This window comes from Rhinatrema bivittatum, chromosome 9 (assembly GCF_901001135.1).
Source record: "Rhinatrema bivittatum chromosome 9, aRhiBiv1.1, whole genome shotgun sequence".
Classification (NCBI taxonomy): domain Eukaryota; kingdom Metazoa; phylum Chordata; class Amphibia; order Gymnophiona; family Rhinatrematidae; genus Rhinatrema; species Rhinatrema bivittatum.
This window is the reverse complement of record NC_042623.1, coordinates 125,916,903-125,940,079: the sequence shown is the minus strand read 5'-3', so window position 1 is coordinate 125,940,079 and position 23,177 is coordinate 125,916,903. Positions and strand designations below refer to the sequence as shown.

General features: G+C 41.3%; 2 protein-coding genes across 4 annotated transcripts in view; one reads left to right on the top strand and one right to left on the bottom strand.

Moving 5' to 3' along the window:
- AGK (acylglycerol kinase) overlaps nucleotides 1-23,177 on the top strand; it is a 170,998-nt gene that overhangs the window by 132,184 nt on the left and 15,637 nt on the right. For both annotated transcript variants that reach the window (XM_029616146.1, XM_029616145.1), the window contains exons 12-15: nucleotides 4,628-4,775; nucleotides 10,518-10,615; nucleotides 21,783-21,853; nucleotides 22,295-22,379. In XM_029616146.1, coding sequence (XP_029472006.1) covers nucleotides 4,628-4,775; nucleotides 10,518-10,615; nucleotides 21,783-21,853; nucleotides 22,295-22,379 — 402 coding nt within the window. The remainder of the gene's footprint in view (nucleotides 1-4,627; nucleotides 4,776-10,517; nucleotides 10,616-21,782; nucleotides 21,854-22,294; nucleotides 22,380-23,177) is intronic.
- The window catches only part of DENND11 (DENN domain containing 11), a 177,780-nt gene continuing 155,434 nt past the window's right edge, over nucleotides 832-23,177 (bottom strand). The window contains exon 10 of one of the 2 annotated variants that reach the window (XM_029616148.1): nucleotides 832-3,256. The gene's annotated coding sequence lies outside the window, so the exon portion shown is untranslated. The remainder of the gene's footprint in view (nucleotides 3,257-23,177) is intronic. The other variant, XM_029616150.1, reaches the window with a different exon arrangement.

Genomic DNA, 23,177 nt, shown 5'->3' with positions numbered 1-23,177 from the left:
TATTGCTTTCAAACTATTTTGAATTTTAATTTTTGAGTTTATTAAAATTTGTTGTTCAGACTTGTTACAATATAGTACGAGGTGAATTACACACAGGCATACATAAAAATAATTTGATTCAATATATACAGACTCGAAAAAATAAAACAAATAATTGATTATCCAAACCCTATTCCTCTACTTGCACAAAAAGCGTGCAAGCAAGTGATCTATAATCTATCAGGATCATACGCTTGTTTGTACAGAAACATCTTTAAGGCCACCTTGAAGTTTTTTCACATTCAGTAGATTGAATGAAGTCTGGCAAGGAATTCCAAGTGCATGTGCCAGCAACCAATAAAGCCGTTTCTTGTAATGCCTAGACTTGCAAGCTTGATTATGGTACCTCTAACAAGATCTTATCCTCAGACATTAGGAATCAAGGGGGTTTATAAACCTCAAAAAAAAGTTACCATCCCAGCATGCTTCTTGAGTGAGGAAAGTCTCATAAAGTTGAGATTTTCTACTATGTTCTCTCGCCTTAGCTTGATGGTACGAGGGCATGAGAACATAGTAGAAAATCTCAACTTTGTGAGACTTTCCTCACTCAAAATGACATCACATCTTTACCGAGGTGTACTGTGCTGTTCGTACATCTCACTCTGCATGTAAAACAGTCCCTAAACCACCACCACTACCTCACCTCGAGCTATTAGCTGGCCCTCCTATAGTGATATAAATAGTTGAATACTGTGAAAGCCTCCCTAGAGGCTCTCTCTCTCTCTCTCTCTCTACACCTTTCCTTTCCCTCTTCCTTCTCCCTCTCCTTCCCTCCCAAGCCCAGAAATGGCTGAAATGCAATTTGCAAAATCTATCACAAATTGCATTACAGCCATTTCACACATATCACACAGCTTAACGCAGAAAAAGTTATAGTTATTTCCGATGTTAAAACCATGCAATATAGCATTCGTTATGCTATCGCATGGTGTGATATTGCCCCTCATTTTAATTAAGCTCACCGAAACCCCTCCCCAGTCCCACCCCTTCTAAAAATTTGCATTCGTGCCATGCAGTAACACGATTATCACATGCATTATGGCGTTAACGTCTTATTGTATGCATTAACACCATAGCGCATTTTGATGAATGACCCTGTGAGTTTCATTATTCCCAAGATGTGTGGTATTTTGTCATAAGCAGCTCCAATATCACTGATCGACCATATTAAAGGCTGCACTCATATCGATTGAAACCAGAAGGACATCTTTACCCTTATCAATATTCAACCTGATTTTGTTGGTCATTGATAATAAAGCAGTCTCTGTGCTATAGCTGTTGCCTTGGGTGAAGGGCATTGGTCTTTTCAGCAAAATTATTAAGTTGTGGAAGTTATTACTTTCATAATAATAGGCAGTCTAGATATTGGCCAGTAATTCTTAAAGAGTATTTAGGATCCAAGGAATTCTTAAGAACAAGAAGAGCCAAAGATATCTTTAATATTGATGGAACAGATCCATGGGTTAAAGCAGCATTAACAATACTCAGAAAGGGTCTAGAAAGACCAAGCTCCTTATCTTTAAGTAAAATTGAGGGCATTGGATCCAATTTAGAAGTGCCATTATTTCATAGAAGCAAAGATATTACCTATGCCAATGATGACAATAGGCTTTCCACTGAGTTAAGCCCAATAAGCCTGCTTCACAGAGATTTCAGCAATAGTAGTTGAAGTTGCATCTATAAGTTCTCTTTGAAAATCTCTTTGAGAATCTAGGTAAACGGAACTCTCTCCATAGGAAACTATGGAGGGAGAAAAACAACATTGAATGTCTTTCACTTTTTAAAATAAGCATAATGCTGAAAGAAGAGCAAGGTTAAAATCAAGAGTAAGGTTAAAACCGATATGATGTGTATTTTAATGTCGGCATAGAAAAACTGTTAAATAAATAAATAAATAAATCAGATACCATCCTACAATCTGTTAACTAAGAGACAAGATTGAAAAGTCACTTAGGCCTATTTTCTGTCAGTCTTAACTGCTATTGATGTAATCTCATTTGGCTTTCCTAATATCCAATTTATAGAAATTAGTGGCGGACTTACAGGCCATTAAATTAGCTGTTGATTTGTTTTTGTGCCATTTCCTTTCCAGATGATAGAGTTGGCATTTAAACATTAAAAGACCTGAGTGAAACCAATTACCCTGCTTCTTTCCCTTGACATTTTTCAAGGAAGCAGCCTTATCTAGGGCAAAATGCCTACGATGTTGTTCCATGTAGTAATTTGTGTATCTAAAGGTAAATCAGAGAATCCAGAAGGAAACTTTAGCAATTCAGCAACCAAATCTGCTTTATCAATGGCTTGAAAATTTTGAGTTGTGTGCTTTGAATCACAAGAAAAAGAAATTAAGGGAAATGGAAAAAAAAACATGATCCAACCAGGAGAGAAATGTGACAACTGGAGAGTTACTTAAATTAATATGATCTAGTATGAGATCTAAAATATTTCCCCATCAATGAATGGCACTAAGAACATGCTGTTTTAGTTTCAAAAATTCATGATCGGCACCACTAATTGGATTATGTACATGCACATCAGAGTTAAAATATATTTTAGAAAGTACTTTTTCACTCAGTGCACAATCGAGTTGAGGAATCTGTTGCCAGAAGACGTGGTCAAGATGACTAGCATAGCATAGCAGGATTTAAGAGGTTTGAATACATTCCTGGACTGTAACAAATTTGTTTCCTTGTGCTACCTGGTGTAATTAAGACACACATACAGAGAATTACTGGCAAATGAATATATAAAGATTCTGTAAAAGGCAGTGGTTGTTAGCATGCAATGTATGCAACAACAATAATATACTGATAAGCGTCATTGTGATTATATGAGACCACTTATGAGAATGGTCCAGAAACAAAGAAAACAAGAGAATAGTACAAGACAGGAGAGTATTTACAAGGATATGTCTTCTGTGATCATGCAGCTGAACATTCAGGTAGGTGAGCAAGTAAGTTCCAGTCTTCTGTCCAGTCCCGGTCTTCTGTCCAGTTCCCTTTGGTCAGGTACAGCAATTCTGAGGATTTACATGAAGAATAGGGCCTTGGATCTTCTGGGTCTGAGGACATAGTGGTGAGATTCAGATAAGTTCAGAGTCTCATTCATCTGTTTACTTTTGTGTTGCAGTGATCTTCCTTTTATGCTTCCTAGACTGGTTTTGGCATTACACAGGCGCAGTCCTATTTTCTTTGTTCTTTGCTACTCAGCCACCACCCTAATTAGGAAATAAAGCATCTTAGCCAGCTACATGCTAAAAGTCACATACACATTTTCACTTCTACTAAGGCAGAATATAGTTGCTGAATTGTAAGCTATAGTACCTAGTTCCTCATTTCTGAACTACAGTGTCTTTTCAAACTTAAGCAAAGCAGTTTTTTGTTAAATATTTCAGAGCAAATTCATATGTTTAGCATAATAATTCATAGCAGTTTCATATCTCTAAGCTGCAGAGTCTTAACTTATCCAGCTAAGTGGAGACAAATATCCGGCTAAATAGCACTGTGGTGATTTATCTCAAAAAAGATATAGTTGTGATGGAGAAGGTACAGAGAAGGGCAACCAAAATGATAAAGGGGATGGAACAGCTCCCCTATGAGGAAAGGCTGAAAAGGTTAGGGCTGTTCAGCTTGGAGAAGAGATGGCTGAAGGGAGGATATGATAGAGGTCTTTAAGATCATGAGATGTCTTGAACAAGTAGATATGAATCAGTTATGTACACTTTCAGATAATAGAAGGACTAGGGGGCATTCCATGAAGTTAGCAAGTAGCACATTTAAGACTAATCGGAGAAAATTATTTTTCACTCAATGCACAATAAAGCTCTGGAATTTGTTGCCAGAGGATGTGGTTAGTGTAGCTGGGTTCAAAAAAGGTTTGGATAAGTTCTTGGAGGAGAAGTCCATTAACTGCTATTAATCAAGTTTACTTAGGGAATAGCCACTGCTATTAATTGCATCAGTAGCATGGGATCTTCTTAGTGTTTGGGTAATTGCCAGGTTCTTGTGGCCTGGTTTGGCCTCTGTTGGAAACAGGATGCTGGGCTTCCTGGACCCTTGGTCTGACCCAGCATGGCAATTTCTTATGTTGTTATGCTCTTACATTATTTGCCAGGTAGACTTAAGAAGGCTCTTGCTATCCCTGGGAAAGAGAAACAAGAAATAGATCTATTTTATAGGACGTAGTAGGTACTTGCAACATGGAATGGACACATTTGGAGACAGGATGCTTGGCTCGATGAATGTTGGTCTGATCCAGCATGTCATTTCTTAAGTTGTCATACTACTAGTGTTCTTATTATGAAGTATTACAGTTCAAGACTGATGTGCATTGGCAGAGCTGTATGTGAAGTCTCAGTACTAGAATAGGAGGAGGTGCTACAGTTGAGGATTATGGAATATTAATGCTGTGAAGGGGCCCAGTATTACAAAATATAAAAGGGAAAGTCTGTTGCAGTTTTTCATAGGAAGATGGAAGAATTGAGGAAATGCCATAGAGGTGGTTAAAATAGCTAGTACAACATAGCAGAGCTGAACAGCAGTAATATGTGAAATAAATATTATATTGATTTGATTTGTGTTCCATGTAGGAATGGCCTCAGAAGCATCAAGCTTTGATAATGTATCTGGGCCCCACAGAGAGGCCCCCAGAGGAGCCTGTAAAGATACCCTCAAGGCCTCCATTGTACATTCGTATTTACAGGAGGCTTATCAATTACTGGGCATCACCTAAAGAAGGTAAGAATCAGTTCTTCCATAAAATTAACATAGTCTCTGTCAAACTAGCTTACTCATTCTCCCTAATGCATTCTTCTCTTGAAAGGTGAGACTTCAGTGCTACAACTGTTTAATATATGTTGAGTCGATCAATGCATGACAAACTCTTTAGAGAGATAATGCCCCATGAGCTCAGAGGCTACCATGTATTGACAGTCAGACAGTGAATAAACAACCTAGTCAAGGTTACACAATTTACTTAAGTTATGCTATTATTGTAATATATACGTAATGAAACAACTTTTTGGATCTATGAAATAATTCCCCATAAACAGTCCTGTAAGTGTAAGATCTGCTCATTGAGAATCACAAAGACAAAGCAGTGCACTTAGGCCTACATTCATCAAAAATACATGGATAATGCATTATCCAATAAGGGGTGTGTTTATGGAAATTGTTAAGTTCCCTGTACGTACCCAGATCAGTCCAGACTGCTGGGTTTATTCATCCCTGCCAGCAGATGGAGACAGAGAAAAGCCTCGCTGACACTGCTTAAAAGTCCTGGTGCCACCTGCAGTAGCTCAGTATTTCTCTGTCTCCAGCAGATGGCTGGTGCATAAACCTGCAGTCTTTCTTTACCCTTGCTCTTTTTATTTAGAATTTTTTCGGGTGAGCCTTCCTCCCAGGGGACTGGTTCTGTGGGAAACATTCCCTGTTCGGTCGAGGTGGACCAGTTGAGGTCCAGTTCTGTGGGGTGTACATCTGGTGGTCCAGATCCCTCCCTTCACGAGGCCGGCCATGCGGCTTTCATCCCTTCTTTTTGGTTTTTCATGGTTTTTCATCTCCTTTTCATTCAGGAACTGATTTGAGCTGGACAGCTCCTCTCAGCTACAGGAGAAAAACTTCCCTCTCAGGTTTTTGTTACTTTTTGTTAAAGTTTAAAAAAAAAAAAAAAAAAATGTTTTAACACAGTGAAGAAAGAAGTCAGCTGCTGGTAAGGCTCTGGGGTGACTCCCCCCCCACGTGGCTCGCACTGATTCTTTTTTTTTTTTTTTTTTAGCATTTTTTTACTTTAGATTTTTTTTTTTTTTTACTTTGCTTTTCTCCAAGCTGAACAGCCCTAACCTCTTCAGCCTTTCCTCATAGGGGAGCTGTTCCATCCCCTTTATCATTTTGGTTGCCCTTCTCTGTACCTTCTCCATTGCAACTATATCTTTTTTGAGATACGGCGACCAGAATTGTACACAGTATTCAAGGTGCAGTCTCACCATGGAGCGATATAGAGGCATTATGACATTTTCCGTTTTATTAACCATTCCCTTCCTAATAATTCCTAACATTCTATTTGCTTTTTTGACTGCTGCAGCACACTGAGCCGACGATTTCAATGTATTATCTACTATGACGCCTAGATCTCTTTCTTGGGTGGTAGCTCCTAATATGGAACCTAACATCGTGTAGCTACAGCAAGGGTTATTTTTCCCTATATGCAACACCTTGCACATGTCCACATTAAATTTCATCTGCCATTTGGATGCCCAATCTTCCAGTCTTGCAAGGTCGTCCTGTAATGTATCACAGTCTGCTTGTGATTTAACTACTCTGAATAATTTTGTATCATCTGCAAATTTGATAACGACACTCGTCGTATTCCTTTCCAGATCATTGATATATATATTGAAAAGCACCGGTCCAAGTACAGATCCCTGAGGCACTCCACTGTTTACCCTTTTCCACTGAGAATATTGACCATTTAATCCTACTCTCTGTTTCCTGTCTTTTAACCAGTTTGTAATCCACGAAAGGACATCGCCTCCTATCCCATGACTTTTTAGTTTTCATAGAAGCTTCTCATGAGGGACTTTGTCAAATGCCTTCTGAAAATCCAAATACACTACATCTACCGGTTCACCTTTATCCACATGTTTATTAAACCCCTGCTTCATTTTTTTGAAGGGGTGCTCAAATGCTGGAAATGTATATGCTCACCCACTTTCAATGAAGCTAAAAAGCTCTGTTCTTTTGTCTCTCTCTCTCTCTCGTGCAAGTGGCCAAAGTCCTGTCTGCCATCTCTTTGTTAGCCATCGTTTAAATAACAGAAAAAAAAAAAACACAGATTGCGGCTGGTCTGTTCCTTCTCTTTCAAAAGTTAACTAATTTGCCCCCCTTTCAAAGCAGAGGAGTCTGAAGCTAGAAAGTTTCAAAAGTTCATTAAAATTGCTTTTCCTGCTTCAGCAAGGATCTGAAACTGAGGAGGCTTCTAAGCTAATTAAAGTTTTGCCTGACTTTTCTTCCTGCAGGCAGAGACAGGCAGGGAGGGCTCTGTTTTTTTTCTAACCAAGCAGAGATAAGAAACAAAGCGTTCAGGGCTTTTTCAAGGACACAGGTGTCTTAATTGGAATGCGGTCTGTTCTTAGAAAAACAATCCTTAAAAAAGGCCCCTTTCCAACCAGAAATAGAAATAAAAATTAACAAGATCTTTTTTTCTGTATTTCTTCTTGCAGCCTTATCAGTGGGAGTCCAGCTATCGGAGCTGGTGATAAATGCTTTTTCCTTCTTAAACCCTGAAGAACAGAGAGGGAGGTTGGAACTTCTCTGTCAAGGTGGAGGAAAATTTTCCACATAGTGGGGCTATTCAACATCCTTCAGAGATGCATGTCTCTCATCATGGGCTTCTGATGTTGGAGTAAGTTCCCATCCTGAAGTGGTGATTTACCTTGTCCAGGGGAGTCCCTTTATGAGTTGGAAGAGGAAGAAGCGGGATCAGTTCATTCTGAGTTTTTGCCAGACATTTCTCCCTCAGACCAATGGAAATCCCTTTTTCTGTTGCCCTCATCATTGTCGTGTCCTAGCTCAGCCTACCCATGTGGTCAGAGGTGGAGGAAGATTCCACAAGAATTCCTTCAGATCCCATACTGGATTTACCTCAGAATATCTCTCCTCCGGAGGATCTCTATTATTCTTGGTTTTTGGATAATTAGACTAAGACACTCCATCAATATCAGGAAGAAACAAGACCCTGCTAATTTGTTTTGCTTGTTCTCTGGGGGTCATGTGAATTTTCAAGTACTATAATGAGGTCATATTGACTAAACATTTGTGAAGTCCTGCTCTAACAGCTTTCTCTCACCTACTCTCTGGAAAAAGAATCTTAATTTAGGCAGACAACCAGATAGCCATGTTCTATGTAAACAAGCAAAGAGGTGTTGGCTTGTACACCTTTTGTGAGGAAGCCTTCCAAATCTGGTCATAGGCACATTATCAAAATGCCTATCTCCAAGAAGCGTAGCTAACAGGAATCCATAATATTTTGGTGGACTGTCTCAGTAGAGCACTTTCATCACTCAAGTGATCCTTAGATCAAAGTGTTGTGGACAGCTTGCTCATTTATTGGGGAACACCATCAATCAATCTGTTCACCTCAGAGTACAAAAGAAAGGTCAAGAAGTTCTGCTCCAGATCAGCAACTCATGCTTTTATGCATACCTGCCAGTTTCTCTCATTGCCATGGCTGTCTAGAAGGTCCTTCAGGACAAGGCAAAGTTGATCTTTATAACTCTGGCCTTTGCCACAACAAGTCCATCTATTGGTTCAGTCTCAATTCCATTGGGAATGTCTCCAACGCATATCACACAAGAGAATGGCAAACTTCGCCATCTAAACCTGCCATCACTTTCCTTCACTGAAAGTGGAGGATATCCTAATTTCAGACAGAAATCCTTCAAGCAGAAGATCCTATGGTTTCATGTGAAAGAGGTTTTCGATGCAGTTCAGGACCAGCTAGCTGGATCCTTTTTCCTGTGGAGGTTCTTCCTCTTGTCCTCTGGCATTTCCTCAGTTAAAGTTAATCTCAGTGCAATTGTGGCATATAACCAGCAGGTGAAAGGAGTTCCAATCATTCTTTACCCATTAGTATCAAAGTTCATGAAAGGTTTATGGCACTCTAAGCCTCTAGTCAGTAAATCTCCAGTACCTTGGGACCTCAATATAGTACTTGCTTAACTCATGAGAAACCTCCCTTTGAACCTCTTGAGTCAGTGGACTTAAAGAGACTGATGTTCAGCACCATTTGTCCAGCTAAGTTTGGATTCAAGCATGCTGACCAGCCCCAAGATAGCTGTATAATGTGTTATCCAGCTAAAAAGTTATCTAGCTGGCTCAGGAGTGGAATGGAGGTGTTCCAGAGCCAGGTATCCAGCCAAGTTAGCAAGATAAAAGCTGATTTTCAGTATTGTCTGGATAACACAACTGGATAACTTTAGGGCAGCTGAAGAACATTCCTAAAGTTAGCCAGATAATCTTATCCAGCTATCTTTAAGAGATGGTGTATTCAATGGCTGAATATCCCGGCTAAGATATCCAGTTAAGTTTATCTGGCTAACTTTCCTAGCCAGCTAGTTACTGAATACAGACCTTGATGTATCTTGCCTGGAAACTGTTGTTTCCTGTAGCTATTACTTCAGCTCGAAGAGTAAGTGAATTGCAGACTCTGGTTCCTAATCTGCAGTATTTTCACAACAGGGTGGTTCTGCATACTTGCCAAAAATTTCAAAAGTGGTATCCACTTTCCATATCAATCAAGCTATTGTGTTACCTACTTTCTAAGACTGCATGTGCACAAAAGAGAAAAAGGACTCTTCACTTGCTGGACTTCAAGAGTGTCCTGGTATACTACCTAAAAAGAACATAAGCTCACTCTCAATCTTCTCAACTGTTTGTGTCCTTTGATCCCAATATACTGGGGAGAAAGTTGCCGAACAAACTCTGACTAATTGGCTAATGGTACGTACACTGTTATGTGCTGGTTGGTTTGCAGATTTAAGATTCTGTCAAGACTTATCAAATGAGAGCTATGCTGACTTCAGAGGCTCATCTCGGGGCCACTTCCATCAAAGACATATGTAAGGTTGCTTTTTGGTCATTTCTTCATACATTTATGTCCCACTACTGTCTAGCCACATGTCCTAAAGATGCAGTAATTTTTGATAAGCAGTTCTGCACAGCCTGTTCACCCAGTAGTCCCCTCTCCACCTGATAGGGCCAGGTTGTCTGTTCAGTAGTTGCTTCACAATGCAACCCTCAGCTTGGGACTCTCTATGTGAATTGACTGATTCATGCTTCGTCGTTGACTGAGAAAGTAAGTTTGCTTACCTGTAAACAGGGTTCTTTGTAGACAGCATGATGCATCAGCCATATTTAGTTCCCATCTGCCTCCTTGGAAAGTCAATTACTTCGCTAAAGATTAAGATCTGGAATAGTCTGAGGGACTCATGACGCAGTGTGCATGTGTGGAAACTCCTGCACATTCCAGTAAAACCTTTACTGAGCTCTGAGAGCTGGGTCTGTATTGGTGCCATTGGATGTCATCATCCATGCATTATGGCTGATTCAACCTGCTTTCTACAAAAAATCCTGTTTACAATTAAGCAAACTTACTCTGCCCAGTAACATATCAAAGTATGCTTGGAGGTCTTTGTAATCAAGCCTTTGGCACTCAATACACAGTTCTTAGTCTCTGATTGCATCTTTCAGCACTTCATGGTCTTTTCTCTCCATACCTACTACAGAATAATCACTTGGTACTGTCATTTCTATTCTTGTAATTTTCTCTTTTACCACTGTGTCTGGTTTTCTAGCATCAAGCTTTTTATTAACTGGAATGGGAATACTCCAGTTGCCACAATTTCTAAATTCTCAGCAATTTTGCCCGTGTATAATTTTTACAGTGATCATTCTCTGTTACTATATCATTTGTATTTATAGATATATCATGGGAAGTGACCTCAGAACCATGGGAACAAGTTAAAGTTTCTGCTATTGAACTGTCCATCTCTACCCAGAACAGTCAACCAAACCTCATGGTAAGAGGGTCCAGGGGTTAGATGGCTCAGTGTGATTTCAATTCTTTATTATACATCAACCTGCCTTGAAATTTTATTTAAGTATTTATTTATTTATTTATTTATTTATTTAAATTCTTTTAATATACCGATGCTCAAGACCAGGTCTTATTGTACCGGTTTACAATAAACTAGTGGGTAAACCAGTTAACACTGAAAGTGAAAGTTACATTACAACAGGGAAAGTGGAACACGGCTGTTAGAAAAAAAGGGATAGATTAACGATTTCTAACTGGAGAGCAGTGCATGTAAGCAGAGAGCTATTGCTTACATGGTAAAAAATTATATACAATTTTACATAGTAGAGTTGATTAGGCAAGTTATATAGGAGCACAGTTAGCAGAAAACAGTTCCTTTGTGCGGCAGAAAGGGGACGCAATCATGGGGTGTTGGTCCGTGTGGGTTACCATAAGGCTTCTTCAAGGATATGCTTGAGCGAACAGCCATGTTTTTAATTTTTTTCTGAATGTGATAGGACAATGTTCCTGGCGGAGGTCTGGTGGGAGAGAGTTCCAGTGATGCGGACCGGCCTTGGATAGCGCTCGTTTTTCAATGGCGGCGTGAATAGTGGATTTGTTTGGAGGAACCTGTAGTGAGTCTCTGTATGCAGATCTGGTTGGTCTTGCTGAGGAGTGTGGTTTGAGGGGTATGGTGAGTTGGAGAGAGGATTGCTGAAATATGGTTTTGTGAATGATGGTCAGTGTCTTGAAGAGAATTCTGTAGCGGATGGGTAGCCAGTGAAGTATTTTTAGAATCGGAGTGATGTGGTCCATACGGCGAGAGTTTGTGAGGATCCTGGCTGCAGCATTTTGCAGCATCTGAAGAGGTTTAATTAAACCACAACAACCATAGTTAATGGAGATCTGTCAATTCCTCAGGTTGGAATCAGTAGGGTTGATGTAATTTATTTAGACGGAGCGCACTGTTAACCCTCGATTGGACGCGCATTTTCAACGCACTAGCATTACCCCTTATTCAGTAAGAGGCCGAAAATGCGCGTCCAACCCCCCCCCCCCCCCCCCCCGAACCTAATAGTGCCCGCAACATGCAAATGCATGTTGATGCTCCTATTAGGTATTCCCGCACGATTCAGAAAGTAAAATGTGCAGCCAAGCCGCACATTTTACTCTCAGAAATTAGCGCCTAACCAAAGGGAGGCGCTAATTTCTTCGGGCACCGGGAAAGTGCACAGAAAAGCAGTAAAAACTGCTTTTCTGTGCACCCTCCGACTTAATATCATGGCGATATTAAGTCGGAGGTCCCGAAAGTTACCAAAAGTTAAAAAAAAATTTTAAAAATTTGAAGTCGGCACACGGCTCACGAGTCGAAAATCGGATGCTCAATTTTGCCAGCATCCGGTTTCCGAACCAGTGGCTGTCAGCGGGCTCAAGAACCGACACCGGCAAAATTGAGCGTCGGCTGTCAAACCTGCTGACAGCCGCCGCTCCAGTCTAAAAGGAAGCGCTAGGGCCGCGCTAGTGTCCCTAGCGCCTCCTTTAACCTGTTTTTACCGCCGGGCCTAATTTGCATACTAAATCACGCCCATGGACTTTTACTGTATCGGCGTGTATGTCTTTAAAAATCCATAACTAAAAACCCATACTCAAATTCACTGCCACTAACAAGTATTAAAATTCATAGCTTATAGTAAAATGTTACTAGCTTGTAGACAGATTAGAGTATCTCAGCCAAATGGTCAAAACCACATTAACAAAATAAGGAAACATCAGTCTTAGACCATTAAGAATTGAAATGAAGGTCCAATATCATTCATTAAATGCAAGTGTAAATAGATGTGCTTTAAAGTAGCTTCCTGAACCATATTAGTTTTCAGCTTCTCTGGGAGGGCGTTCTACAACATAGAGCCAGCAATGCCAAATAAGCATTCTTGTGATTTAGCTAATCTTTAAGGCTAACTGTTGGAATTTCTAGAAAGCTACGAGAAGAAGAGCATAACACAGGAGTAGGGTCATTAGATTTTTAGTATGGTATTAAAACAGCGAAGTACTAAACAGTTAATTGTTTTATAAATTAAAAAGATTGCAGCAAAAATCAGTTAATTTTTTATTGCTGATTTTTTTATACCACGGTAAATTTTTACCTTACTTCCAATATAATAAGGTAATGAGATGCAGTGTGCACAATAGTTAAATTATGCACTAAATTTAAAGTAAAGAAATGTACACAAAAACAAAAGTAAAGTAAATTTTACTTCTGTTTTAATTTCAGTGGTTAGAGGTGGAAGTTAAGTTGAATTAAAAATAAAAACTGGAGACTCTCTGATCCCATCCGGTCTGGGACCCCTGAGTCAAGGCTCTATCACTTGCGACCCTGAGCAAAAGACCCTCTGACCCAGGATCAAAGGGACCAGAGACCTTTGGATTTGGGACTTGAGATGTTCATGCACACATACACACTAAGGGGTGGATTTTAAAAGGCCTGTGAGCGTAAATCCTGGGGTTTACGCTTGTGGCTGGGCCGCAAATTTTCAAAGGGGCCTGGCCAAGCGTGTAAACCCCATACGCGCACAAGTGCCGGGCCTCTTCAAAGGGGTGGGCCGGGGGGCAGGGTCTGGATGTGGGGGGCAGGCCGGGACAGCGCCATTGTACGATGTCCTGATGACTTGCGTGCTGGCAGCCGGCAGGCATGCGCAACTTAATTCAGCTCCGACCCTGGGTTGCATGGGTAATATCTGGATATATCTAGATTTGCTGACCATAAAAAAATAGCTGATCTATAATGGAAAAACATTCTAAGAACAAAGTCGTGGTCCTGAGAGAAAACAAAAGAAACAAGCAAACTTCCGCAGTCTAGATACTAAAATATCCACTGAAGTTTCCAGAAAAGAAAAAAAAACAAAAAAACAGGGATGGGTTCATGGGCTATAGGTATTACCAATTATTAGGCTTATTCAATTACCAATTATTAGGCTTTTCAATATTTGATGATAGTTAATGTGACTTTCAAGGCATACTTCACTTTCAATGCATATCCAGCATAGCTCCCTGCTTCAACGACAGGGGAGAAGAAAAACTAATACTTCACGCATATCCAGCATTGCTCTCTGCTTCAACGGCAGGTTACTAAGAGCCAAGAGAAACAGATAAGCAGGTTACTAAGAGCCAAGAGAAACAGATAAGTATGAGAAAAAAGAAGTGTGAAGCTTGCTGGGCAGACTGGATGGACCGATTGGTTGTCTTCTGCCGTCATTTCTAGGTTTCTATGTTTCTAAATTCAAATTTGGATCTTGATCTTGACCATCAGGGTTACTATTTGCTTGATGCTTTATAGAATAAGCTTTAGCAACAGAAGGAGTAGGTATCTTGAGAACCTCTGAGATGTATTTCTTAAATAGATCCATAAGGGAAATTAAATCAATAACAGGAAAATTCAGAATCCTAAGATTTAAATAGCGAAGAGAGTTCTCAATATTTTCCAGTTTCTTTGGCTGAAACATTACAGATTGAACCAAAGACCCTTGAACCCGTTGAACTGAAACTACTTGCTTTTCTACCTCTTCAAATTTTCCAGTGTGAGGTCAATAAAATCTCAGAAAATTGAATACAGGAAAATGAACTAGAAGTTACATTGACTAATGAAGAAATTGATTTTTCCAAGACCATCAACGCTGACCAGATAAATCTAAAATAACCACAGGTTTCTCCAATGTAGGACAAAACAAAAAACATTCTCCATATCTTTGGTGTTTTGCGGGAGAAAAGCCTCTCCAAGTTCTTCTCCACTCTGCTCCAGCATTGAGGTTAGCTTCCGGAGTCTAACTGCGGGACCATCTCCACCTGCAGAAACTTGAGACTGACCTGCTAACACCAAAGGATCTTCCAGCTTACCAGCTGAGAAAGCCGCAGTAGCAACAGACGGTGGTAAGGAGTCCCCTGTAGAAAATGTCCAGGAAGGGAGAGGAGCAATAGTCAGCACACCAGCGATAGGGCCGCTCACTCTGTGGCTACAGTCGCTAAGGAATCCGCATCTGGTGCCGGCATGAACACTGGAGTGAGGAATCCCTCACTTTTCAATTGGAGGGGGTCAGACTCGGGAATAACTGGAAACATCTCCATAACCTTAGCCTTCCATTTAGTATGAGGCATAATGAAATGGAAAATGAAGAATTATTGACAAGCTCCACAGCACCACATCTCTGTTGGGCAGCCATCTTGAATACCCCTGCAAGCCATTTTAAAAATTACACTGGTGCAAGTTGCAGTCAGCTGAAAGGGCTCCATTTTCAAAACAGCTGACAGGAAAGCAAGGAGTCAGGACAGGTAAGCATAGAGAGATCTTGAAATGTAATGGCGAGGTTGGTTAGTAGTATGGATAGGCTTAGTGGAGTAGTAAGAGGACCATAATGGGAGGGGACTTAGTGAAGGTAATAGTGGTGATAATTGAGGGGGAGGCTAGAGAATGAGTTTTCTTAGTGGGGGGAGGGGGGGGGACATAGTGGGGTGGGTTAGAGACTGCAAAGGCCTTAGACTTGTGCCTCCCAGGTATAGAGGCCCTGAATTTATTGTCCTGAGCCTCAGGGTCCCCAAACTGAAGATTCTGTATTCAGAGGTCCCTAGTTTGGGGAACCCATTGCTATGAGTGGCTGATTTATTTTTTTTTGTACTTCCATTTACTTACCATTGAAGTAAAGGAAAGTTAAAACTTACCCCACCTCATTGGGTGAAGTATAAAAAAAAAGTGAGCTAATGTTTGTTCTCTTTCCTGCATTGAAAGTAATTCCATATGCAGGTCATTTCCATGCATTTGCTTGTATCTTAAAGCCTTTATGACATGGGAAAATAATTTTAACACACAAAAAATAAATGCTTAAGCCTAAGTAAGGCAGTATGCAAAGCCTACAGTACTTTATTACATAGGCTTCACTGTCTAGTGTTGAAGAAATATTCATAATCAATACTTAATGTTAAAGGAGACTTGAGATTTCTTTTAGACTCCCCTATGGAAAATTGTCACATAAAGTATCTGAATTTAATTGACAGCTGGTGAGCACAAACCAGAGCTTTTAAAAAATACTGGTACACCTTATGGCCAGGTTCCGGAGAAACTTGTGGTCTCTGGCCTCTAAATGAGGACTCCTGAAATTACTGGGCTAAACAGATGCGCAGGTTGAAAAATGAGGACAACCTCAGGGAAGTTGTGACTGAAGGCTTCAGATACAATAACTAGTAATTGAGCTAAAATCCCAAAGAAGCAGGAGAACACTGCCCACCAAAAAAAATGAGAAAGAATAGATGTCATTTAGTGCTAGCCCAGAGCTCTTCTACTCTCTTTTAAAGAAAAAGAGAGAAAAACATACAAATGTTGGAGTAAGCGTACTATAGTACATTCTAACAGGTGCCATTAAGTTTCGGTTACGTTAAATCATCAAAATACGCATAAATGTTTAGTGTTGTAGGTTCTGGCCAGGTAAACCTGGAAGGTAAACAAAACAAAATAGATGCCTCAATCTTTTTCCAAATTTTATTCATGCAGAGACGTATTCATAAAATTGCCCGACTCAGGCCGAATTTCGCAGCTCAATAGCCGCTGCCTCAGGGGCTGTATATAGAAGATCTCTGTTTATATGAGAAAGAAACTCTCAGTGTAAATACACCTATTAGCTAGTGGTTAAGTAATTTCAGTGATGTGGCAAGTACGTGTCATCTCTGCTCGGATATATCAAGGACATTTAAACCTGGAAGGTACTTTTACAGGTAAAAAATCTCATTTCCTGTGTTTTATTATTACGTTCATTGTGTGCTAAATTTGTTAAAATATTGTAAAGCACATTTTTGAGAATAGTGCTGTGTGCCGGTGCTCTTCTGTTTATTCCAGTATATTTTCTATTCTCTGGTCTCTTTATAAAAGGCTTGTTTAAAAAGCCATGTCTTTAGACTTCTCTTGAATGTTTTAGGGTCTCTCTGTAATCTGGTCTCTAAAGGCATTGTGTTCCAGAGTGTGGGTCCTGCTAAAGATAATGCCCTTTCTCTTACCTGAGTGGTTGTAAGATTAAACTTTCAACATCCAGGCCATTAGAAATAGGGATTGAAGGTTGGGATGGTGCAATCTGCCCTGATCCTGAGTTATTTATATATTTATTTATGAGGTTTTTTTATACCGAATTATAGCTAGCTGCCTTCACTCCGGTTTACATATACAACAACTTCGTACAATTAACAGTAGCTTATCCATTAACTATTTAATACATTTGACATAAACTTTTATAAACAGAATAAATCAGTGCTTGAGCTATGAAAATGAGGTGGACGAGCCTGTGAAATGATCAATTAGACTTTCAGAAGCAAACCAGTATGAGAACGATCTATGTAATGGCCTTAGGAGTGAAATTGCATAACTGAAAAGTTATGAATTAGATAAGTTATGAGATATTAACCATGAGTTATGAGAGTGGGAGCTGTACCCAGGCGAATCGGTTCCCTGATTAAGAGGTCCAGAAGCATGGGGAACCACATTTGTCAAGGCCAATACAGGGCTATGAGTATCATGGACCCCTTGTCCTGTTATAGCTTTACTAGAGTTTTGGTTATTAGTGGTATCGGGGGGATACGCGTATAGAAGACCTGAGTTCCAGGGGCGAGCAAAGGCGGCCCTGGCCAATTGATTTCTCTGTTTGTGCAGGGAGCAAAAGTTGTCCACTTTGTGATTCAGTTCGGATGCAAAGAGGTCTTTCACTGGTTGACCCCAAAGTTGAAATATCCTGGTTGCTACTAAGGGATCCAGGGACCACTCGTGAGGTTGGAATTGCCGACTGAGACGGTCTGCCACTACGTTGTGAATGCCTGCCAGATAAGTAGCCCAGAGAAACATGGAATGTGTTAGGGCCAGTCCCAAATCTGTGTGACTTCTTGACAAAGGAGATACGAGCCCGTACCTCCCTGTTTGTTCAGGTACCACATGGCAACTGTGTTGTCCGTTTGTATCAGAACAGTCTTGTGTGAAAGGCAGTCCTTGAACGCATGTAGAGTATAACATATAGCTCGAAGCTCCAGGAAATTGATTTGAAAGGTTGCTTTGAGTTTTGTCCAAGTACCTTGAGTTTGGAGATTGTCTGTGTGAGCTCCCCAACCTAAGGTGGATGCAGCTGTAGTTAAAGTTACTTGCGGAACCGGTTGTTGGAAAGGTAGGCCTTTGTGCAAGTTGTTCTTGTTCGCCCACCAGAGGAGAGAATAACATAGTTGGTGGGTTATTTGAACTGGAGACAACAGTGGTTGAATGGCTTGTATCCACCGTGATATTAATGTCCATTGGGTTATTATCATGGCTAATCTGGCCATAGGAGTGACAACTGTGGAGGCCATGTGGCCAAGCAGAGTTAGAAACTGATGTGCTGTTACCTGGTTCTTTAAGCGCAGAGAGTTTGCTAAGGAGGAGAGTGTCTCCGCCCGGTCTTCCGGGAGGAATGCTCTTGACATTATGGTGTTCAACTCTGCTCCAATGAATTGCAGTAGGCGAGATGGGAGGAGGTGGGATTTTTGGTAGTTGATTAGAAATCCCAACGAGTGGAGCAGATTATGCGTCTGAGAGAAGCGAGAGCTCCTTGTTGTGATTGGCTTCTGATGAGCCAGTCGTCTAGGTAAGAAAAAATGTGTACCCTTTCCTTGTGCAAATGAGCCGCTGCTACTGCTAGGCACTTTGTGAATATTCAGGGTGCTGAGGCAAATCTGAATGGCAGAACCCGGTATTGGTAATGCTGATGACCCACCAGGAAACGCAGAAACTTGCGATGAGGAGAGAATATTGGAATGTGAGCGTAAGTGTCTTGCAGATCCAGAGAACAGAGCCAGTCTCCTGCTTGAAGAAGGGGAAGCATGGTGCCTAAGGAGACCATTCTGAACTTCTCTTTCCGTAGAAATTTGTTGAGATTTCAGAGGTCTAAGATGGGACGTAGGCCTCCTGTTTTCTTTGGAATGAGAAAATAGCGAGAGTAGAATCCTCTGCCCTGCTGAGGTCATGGAACTGGTTCCATGGCCCTGGCTCTCAGAAGGGTGGATAATTCTGCTTAAAGAAGAATGATATGATCCTTGTGTATCCAAAGAGACTGTGCGGGAAGTTTTTTGGTACTGTGAGAAAATTCAGTTAGTAACCTTGTGTTATAATTGATAGTACCCATTGATCTGTTGTGATATTTGACCAAAGGGTGTGAAAAAGAAAGACTCGACCTCCCACTGGTATGGTTGGTTTGGGGTTGGTGGAGTGGCTGTTGTCCTCAGGCTGTTTTTCAAAAGCCTGATGCTGGGCCTGTTTTAGGAGGAGGTTGAGACCTAGAAGCTCTCTGTTGTCTAGGCTGGGATCTTTGTATTGGTCTTGATGCTCTACCACGGGGTGCTGCTGGACAGTACCTACGTGGCCTATAGTAGGGTTTTCTGGTATCCTTTCGTGCTGTGCAGTGTGAGGCAGATGAAGTATTTTGTGGGATTGCCGATAGTTGACACAGAGTTTCTGAGTGTTCTTTGAGTTGGGTTGCGTCTTGAACTCTTGTTCCAAAGAGGTTATCGCCCACACAAGGTAAATCTACCAGCTTTTCTTGAACTTCAGGCCTGAGGTCTGAAGCCTTGAGCCAGGCCCAACGACGTGCACTGATACCAGTTGCTGCTACTCGTGAAGAGGTTTCAAAACTGTCGTAGGCAGCACAGACCTCATGCTTGCCTGCTTCCAAACCTTTGTGGATAATGTCATTAGCTGAGTTCTGATATTGTTGAGGCAGAGTCTCAGCCAATTGTTGCATCTGCTTCCAGAGGTTGCACGGATATTGCATCATATAAAGTTGATATGACGCCATTCTGGAAGTAAGCATCGAACCTTGAAAAACTTTCCTGCCCAGAGTATCCAAGAACTTTTGTTTCTTTCCTGGTGGAGTCTATGAATGAGGCCATGCTCTCTTTGATTTTTTCTGAGCCGATTCCGCCACCACAGATTGATATGGAAGTTGGGATCTCTGATAGCCAGGGATGTGCTGCACCAAATAGGTGGTATCCATTCTTTTATTTACCGGTGGAACTGAGCATGGGTGTTCCCATAATCTGTGCTGTAGTTCTACTAGGACCTCATGTATCGGAATCACTAATACTTCCTCAGGAGGGTCTACAAACTGAAGCACCTCTAAGGTCTGTTGTCTGGTATCTTCTTCAGACACTAGTTTAAAGGGAATAGTGTCAGCCATTTCTTTTACAAAAGTGGTAAAAGACAGGTCCTCTGGGGTGACTTTTTTCTGTCTTCAGGAGGGGACGGTTCAGACATGAAGTCCTCTGAAGATGTGTCGGTGTCTCTGTCTTCCCAAGAGTCCGATGGAGTATGCTTTGGAGGAGAAACATGAGGAGGTCTCGATGGCATCGATGGTTTTTGTGGTGAAAAGAATGGTATCGATGGAGAGGCTGGAATTCTCAGTTGGGAGAGTCCAGAGGGTCCCAGCTGAGGTTCAGACGGTAGAGAACTACCAGAAGCATCATCGTCACCGACTGGAATAGGAGTGACAGGCTGCACTGGAAGAGCTCCGATGAGGACATCAATCTTTGACATCAGTGGCTGGAACATTGACAAATCCGGTATCGGCACCGGAGTAGGCACCGGCGTAGGTGAAGGCATCGGCTTCGATGATGGCACCGGTACAGGCATCGGCTCCAGAGGTGTCAATGGATGAAGATCTCTGAGAACTTCTTTCACTGCCTGGCGAATAAATCCGTCCAGTTCCTCCCTTATAGCTGGTGAAGTCAGAGCAGCTATAGGTGGTGGCAGAGAAGGCGTCATTGACTCTTCCACAGGGCCCTGTGGTGGCTCGATGCCCGGCACCTTTGGAGGTGGTGAACGCCTCGGAGCAGTAGGCCTCGATAGTCACTTAGAGAATAGCCACTGCCATTAGCAATGGAAACATGGAATAGACTTAGTTTTTGGGTACTTGCCAGGTTCTTATGGCCTGGATTGGCAACTGTTTGAAACAGGATGCTGGGCTTGATGGACCCTTGGTCTGACCCAATATGGCATTTTCTTATGTTCTTATGTTGTAGACGAGACCATTTTGGTGATGCTTCTCTTGGCAATAGTAAGGCCTCTGGTGTCGAAGTACGTCTATGTCAATGACTATGCTTTTGTCGATGTTCGGTGGCTTTTTCAAGCCCGGATGTCAATTTCACTGATGCCGCAGACTGAGTCGGAGATAGTCGGTCTCCGAAGCCATCCGTACAATGCTTGCGAATTACTATTCTTTTTGACGCTCCAGCCGGAGATGATTGGGTCGACGTCGAAGGCATAAGTTGTATATGGAAAAGATGTTCCATTTTTTCTTGTTGGGCCTTTCTGCCCTTGGCAGTCATCTCTGCACATTGCGGGCAGGAAGAAACGTCATGCGACTGCCCCAGGCACAAAACACACTCGGCTTGTGGGTCAGTAATCGACATTGTGTGAGTGCAGTTCGGGCATTTTTTGAAGCCCGTTGTCATAATGAAGGCCGGACAGCCGTCGATGGCCTTCTGACCAAAAAATTAAGTTACTCGAATTGAGCGGGAAAACATTTTTTACTCACTGGCTGGTAGTCGAAGGGAGACTCCTATGTAGGGGATGAAATTGAGAAAGATTTTAACTTTTTTTAACACAAGTTTGTGTGAAAAGATTCACACAGGGCTCCTTCACCGCGATGCTAACTGCAGCGCGGAAAAACGAAGACTGAAGGGAGACCCCTGTGGCTCGAGGGATCATGGCATGCTGGGCATGCTCAGTGTGCCAGTCAAAAGTTTCTAGAAACTTTGACAGAAAGTTTTCCGTGATAGGGCTCTATCAGTGACGTCACCCATATGTGAGGACTAGCATCCTGCTTGTCCTGGGATAATATCTGATTTGACTCCTAATATGTACAATAAAAATATTTGAGAATAAAATGGAGGGAGAGATGCTTAATATGAAAAGTATGTTCACATCATTAGCTATAAAATCTTTCCATCAAATAAAAGAAAAAAGAATCAACTACTGCATACTGGTGCTGAAAATTGTGGGATGTGAAGGAAGGTCATTCCTGGAGCTGGGGATGGTATCACTTAATGCAAATGCTATGTGTGGCTGCAATAATGAAACTCACATACTAAAGTAATGCTAACGAATCTCTTCATTATTTCCACAGCGCACAGAGGATTCTATGATGATTTGTATTGAACCAGATACAGTCAGTAAAGCAGACTTCATAACTCTGGGGTAAGTGTAATGGAGAAAACTATACTGAGGTGATGGACACAGCGGGAGAGCCTATGTGCAAAGGGCAGCAGACATACAAAAGCATGCCTAGTGCTTAAGGGCAAATGCAAAGGTGACTTAAGTAAGGCTGCTTTGGGGAAAAATAGAGAAAACTTTGAGCAGTTGGAAGATAGAGCTGGGTATATTGTGGCTTTCACCCCATAATGGTAGATGGTGAGAGGTATATTGAAATCTTTGTAGGTTGTAAAACCTATTTATAAGACCCCCGCCTCGTCCCCTCCAAAAAAAATATGGTAGTACATGAATGTTTGAGACTGCATATGCCATTTCTTCAAATGAGTAATAGTCCTTATTTAAGCTGTGCACCTCATATGATCTCAGATAGATATTTTCTATTTTATGTTACCAATAATCATTTTCTTCCCAATTTATGGAACACAGGAGTCAGAAACTCCATAATCCCCAGGTGTTTCCCGATAGAAGTCAGCATCTTCAAGCCAGTCAGTGCTCCTTGCATCTACAAGAGGTGAGTAACCCAATGTCCTGTTTGCAGAATGTTGAAAGATATATACATTGAATTACTCTACAATGTGCACTCCTACTGTTTTGCAAAAAGCAACAGGACCCACATCTGAGCTAGGAGAAGATAGGATGGTATAAGGCAAAGTTGCTTATCTGTAATTAATGTTCTCAGAGGACAAGCAGGATGGAAGTCCTCACACGTGCGTGATATTAAATGGAGCCTGATGCAGATGTTTGACATCAAAACTTCTAGAAGCTTTAAGTATGCCCATCTGGGCATGTGCAGCTTGAACCATGTCACTCTTGTTTGTGCAGGGCTTCTTCAATCTCATCTTTTCTGCAGAGCCCATAAGTCATGGTACTACTCTCTATTCTCAATTTATCAGGTTTACATTAACTTGTTTAAGCCCTTTGCAAAGAAGTTTGCCATAGCGGCAAAAAATCACAATAAAAACTTTTAAAAATATGTCCAAATCAGAAAGCCTGCAAGGGAGTCTGTTGGACGATCAAGGGGGTTAAAGAAGCACTTAGAGAAGATAAGGTGATCATGGAAAGATTAAACGATTTCTTTGCTTCAGTGTTTACTGAAGAGAATATTGGAGAGATACCCGTTCCAGAGAAGGTTTTCATGGGTGATGATTCAGATCAACTGAATCAATTCACGGTGAACCTGGAAGATGTGGTAGGCCTGATTGACCGGATGGTATACACCCCAGGGTTCTGAAAGAACTAAAAAATGAAATTTCAGTCATATTAGTAAAAATTTGTAAGCTATCATTAAAATCATCTGATGTACCTGAAG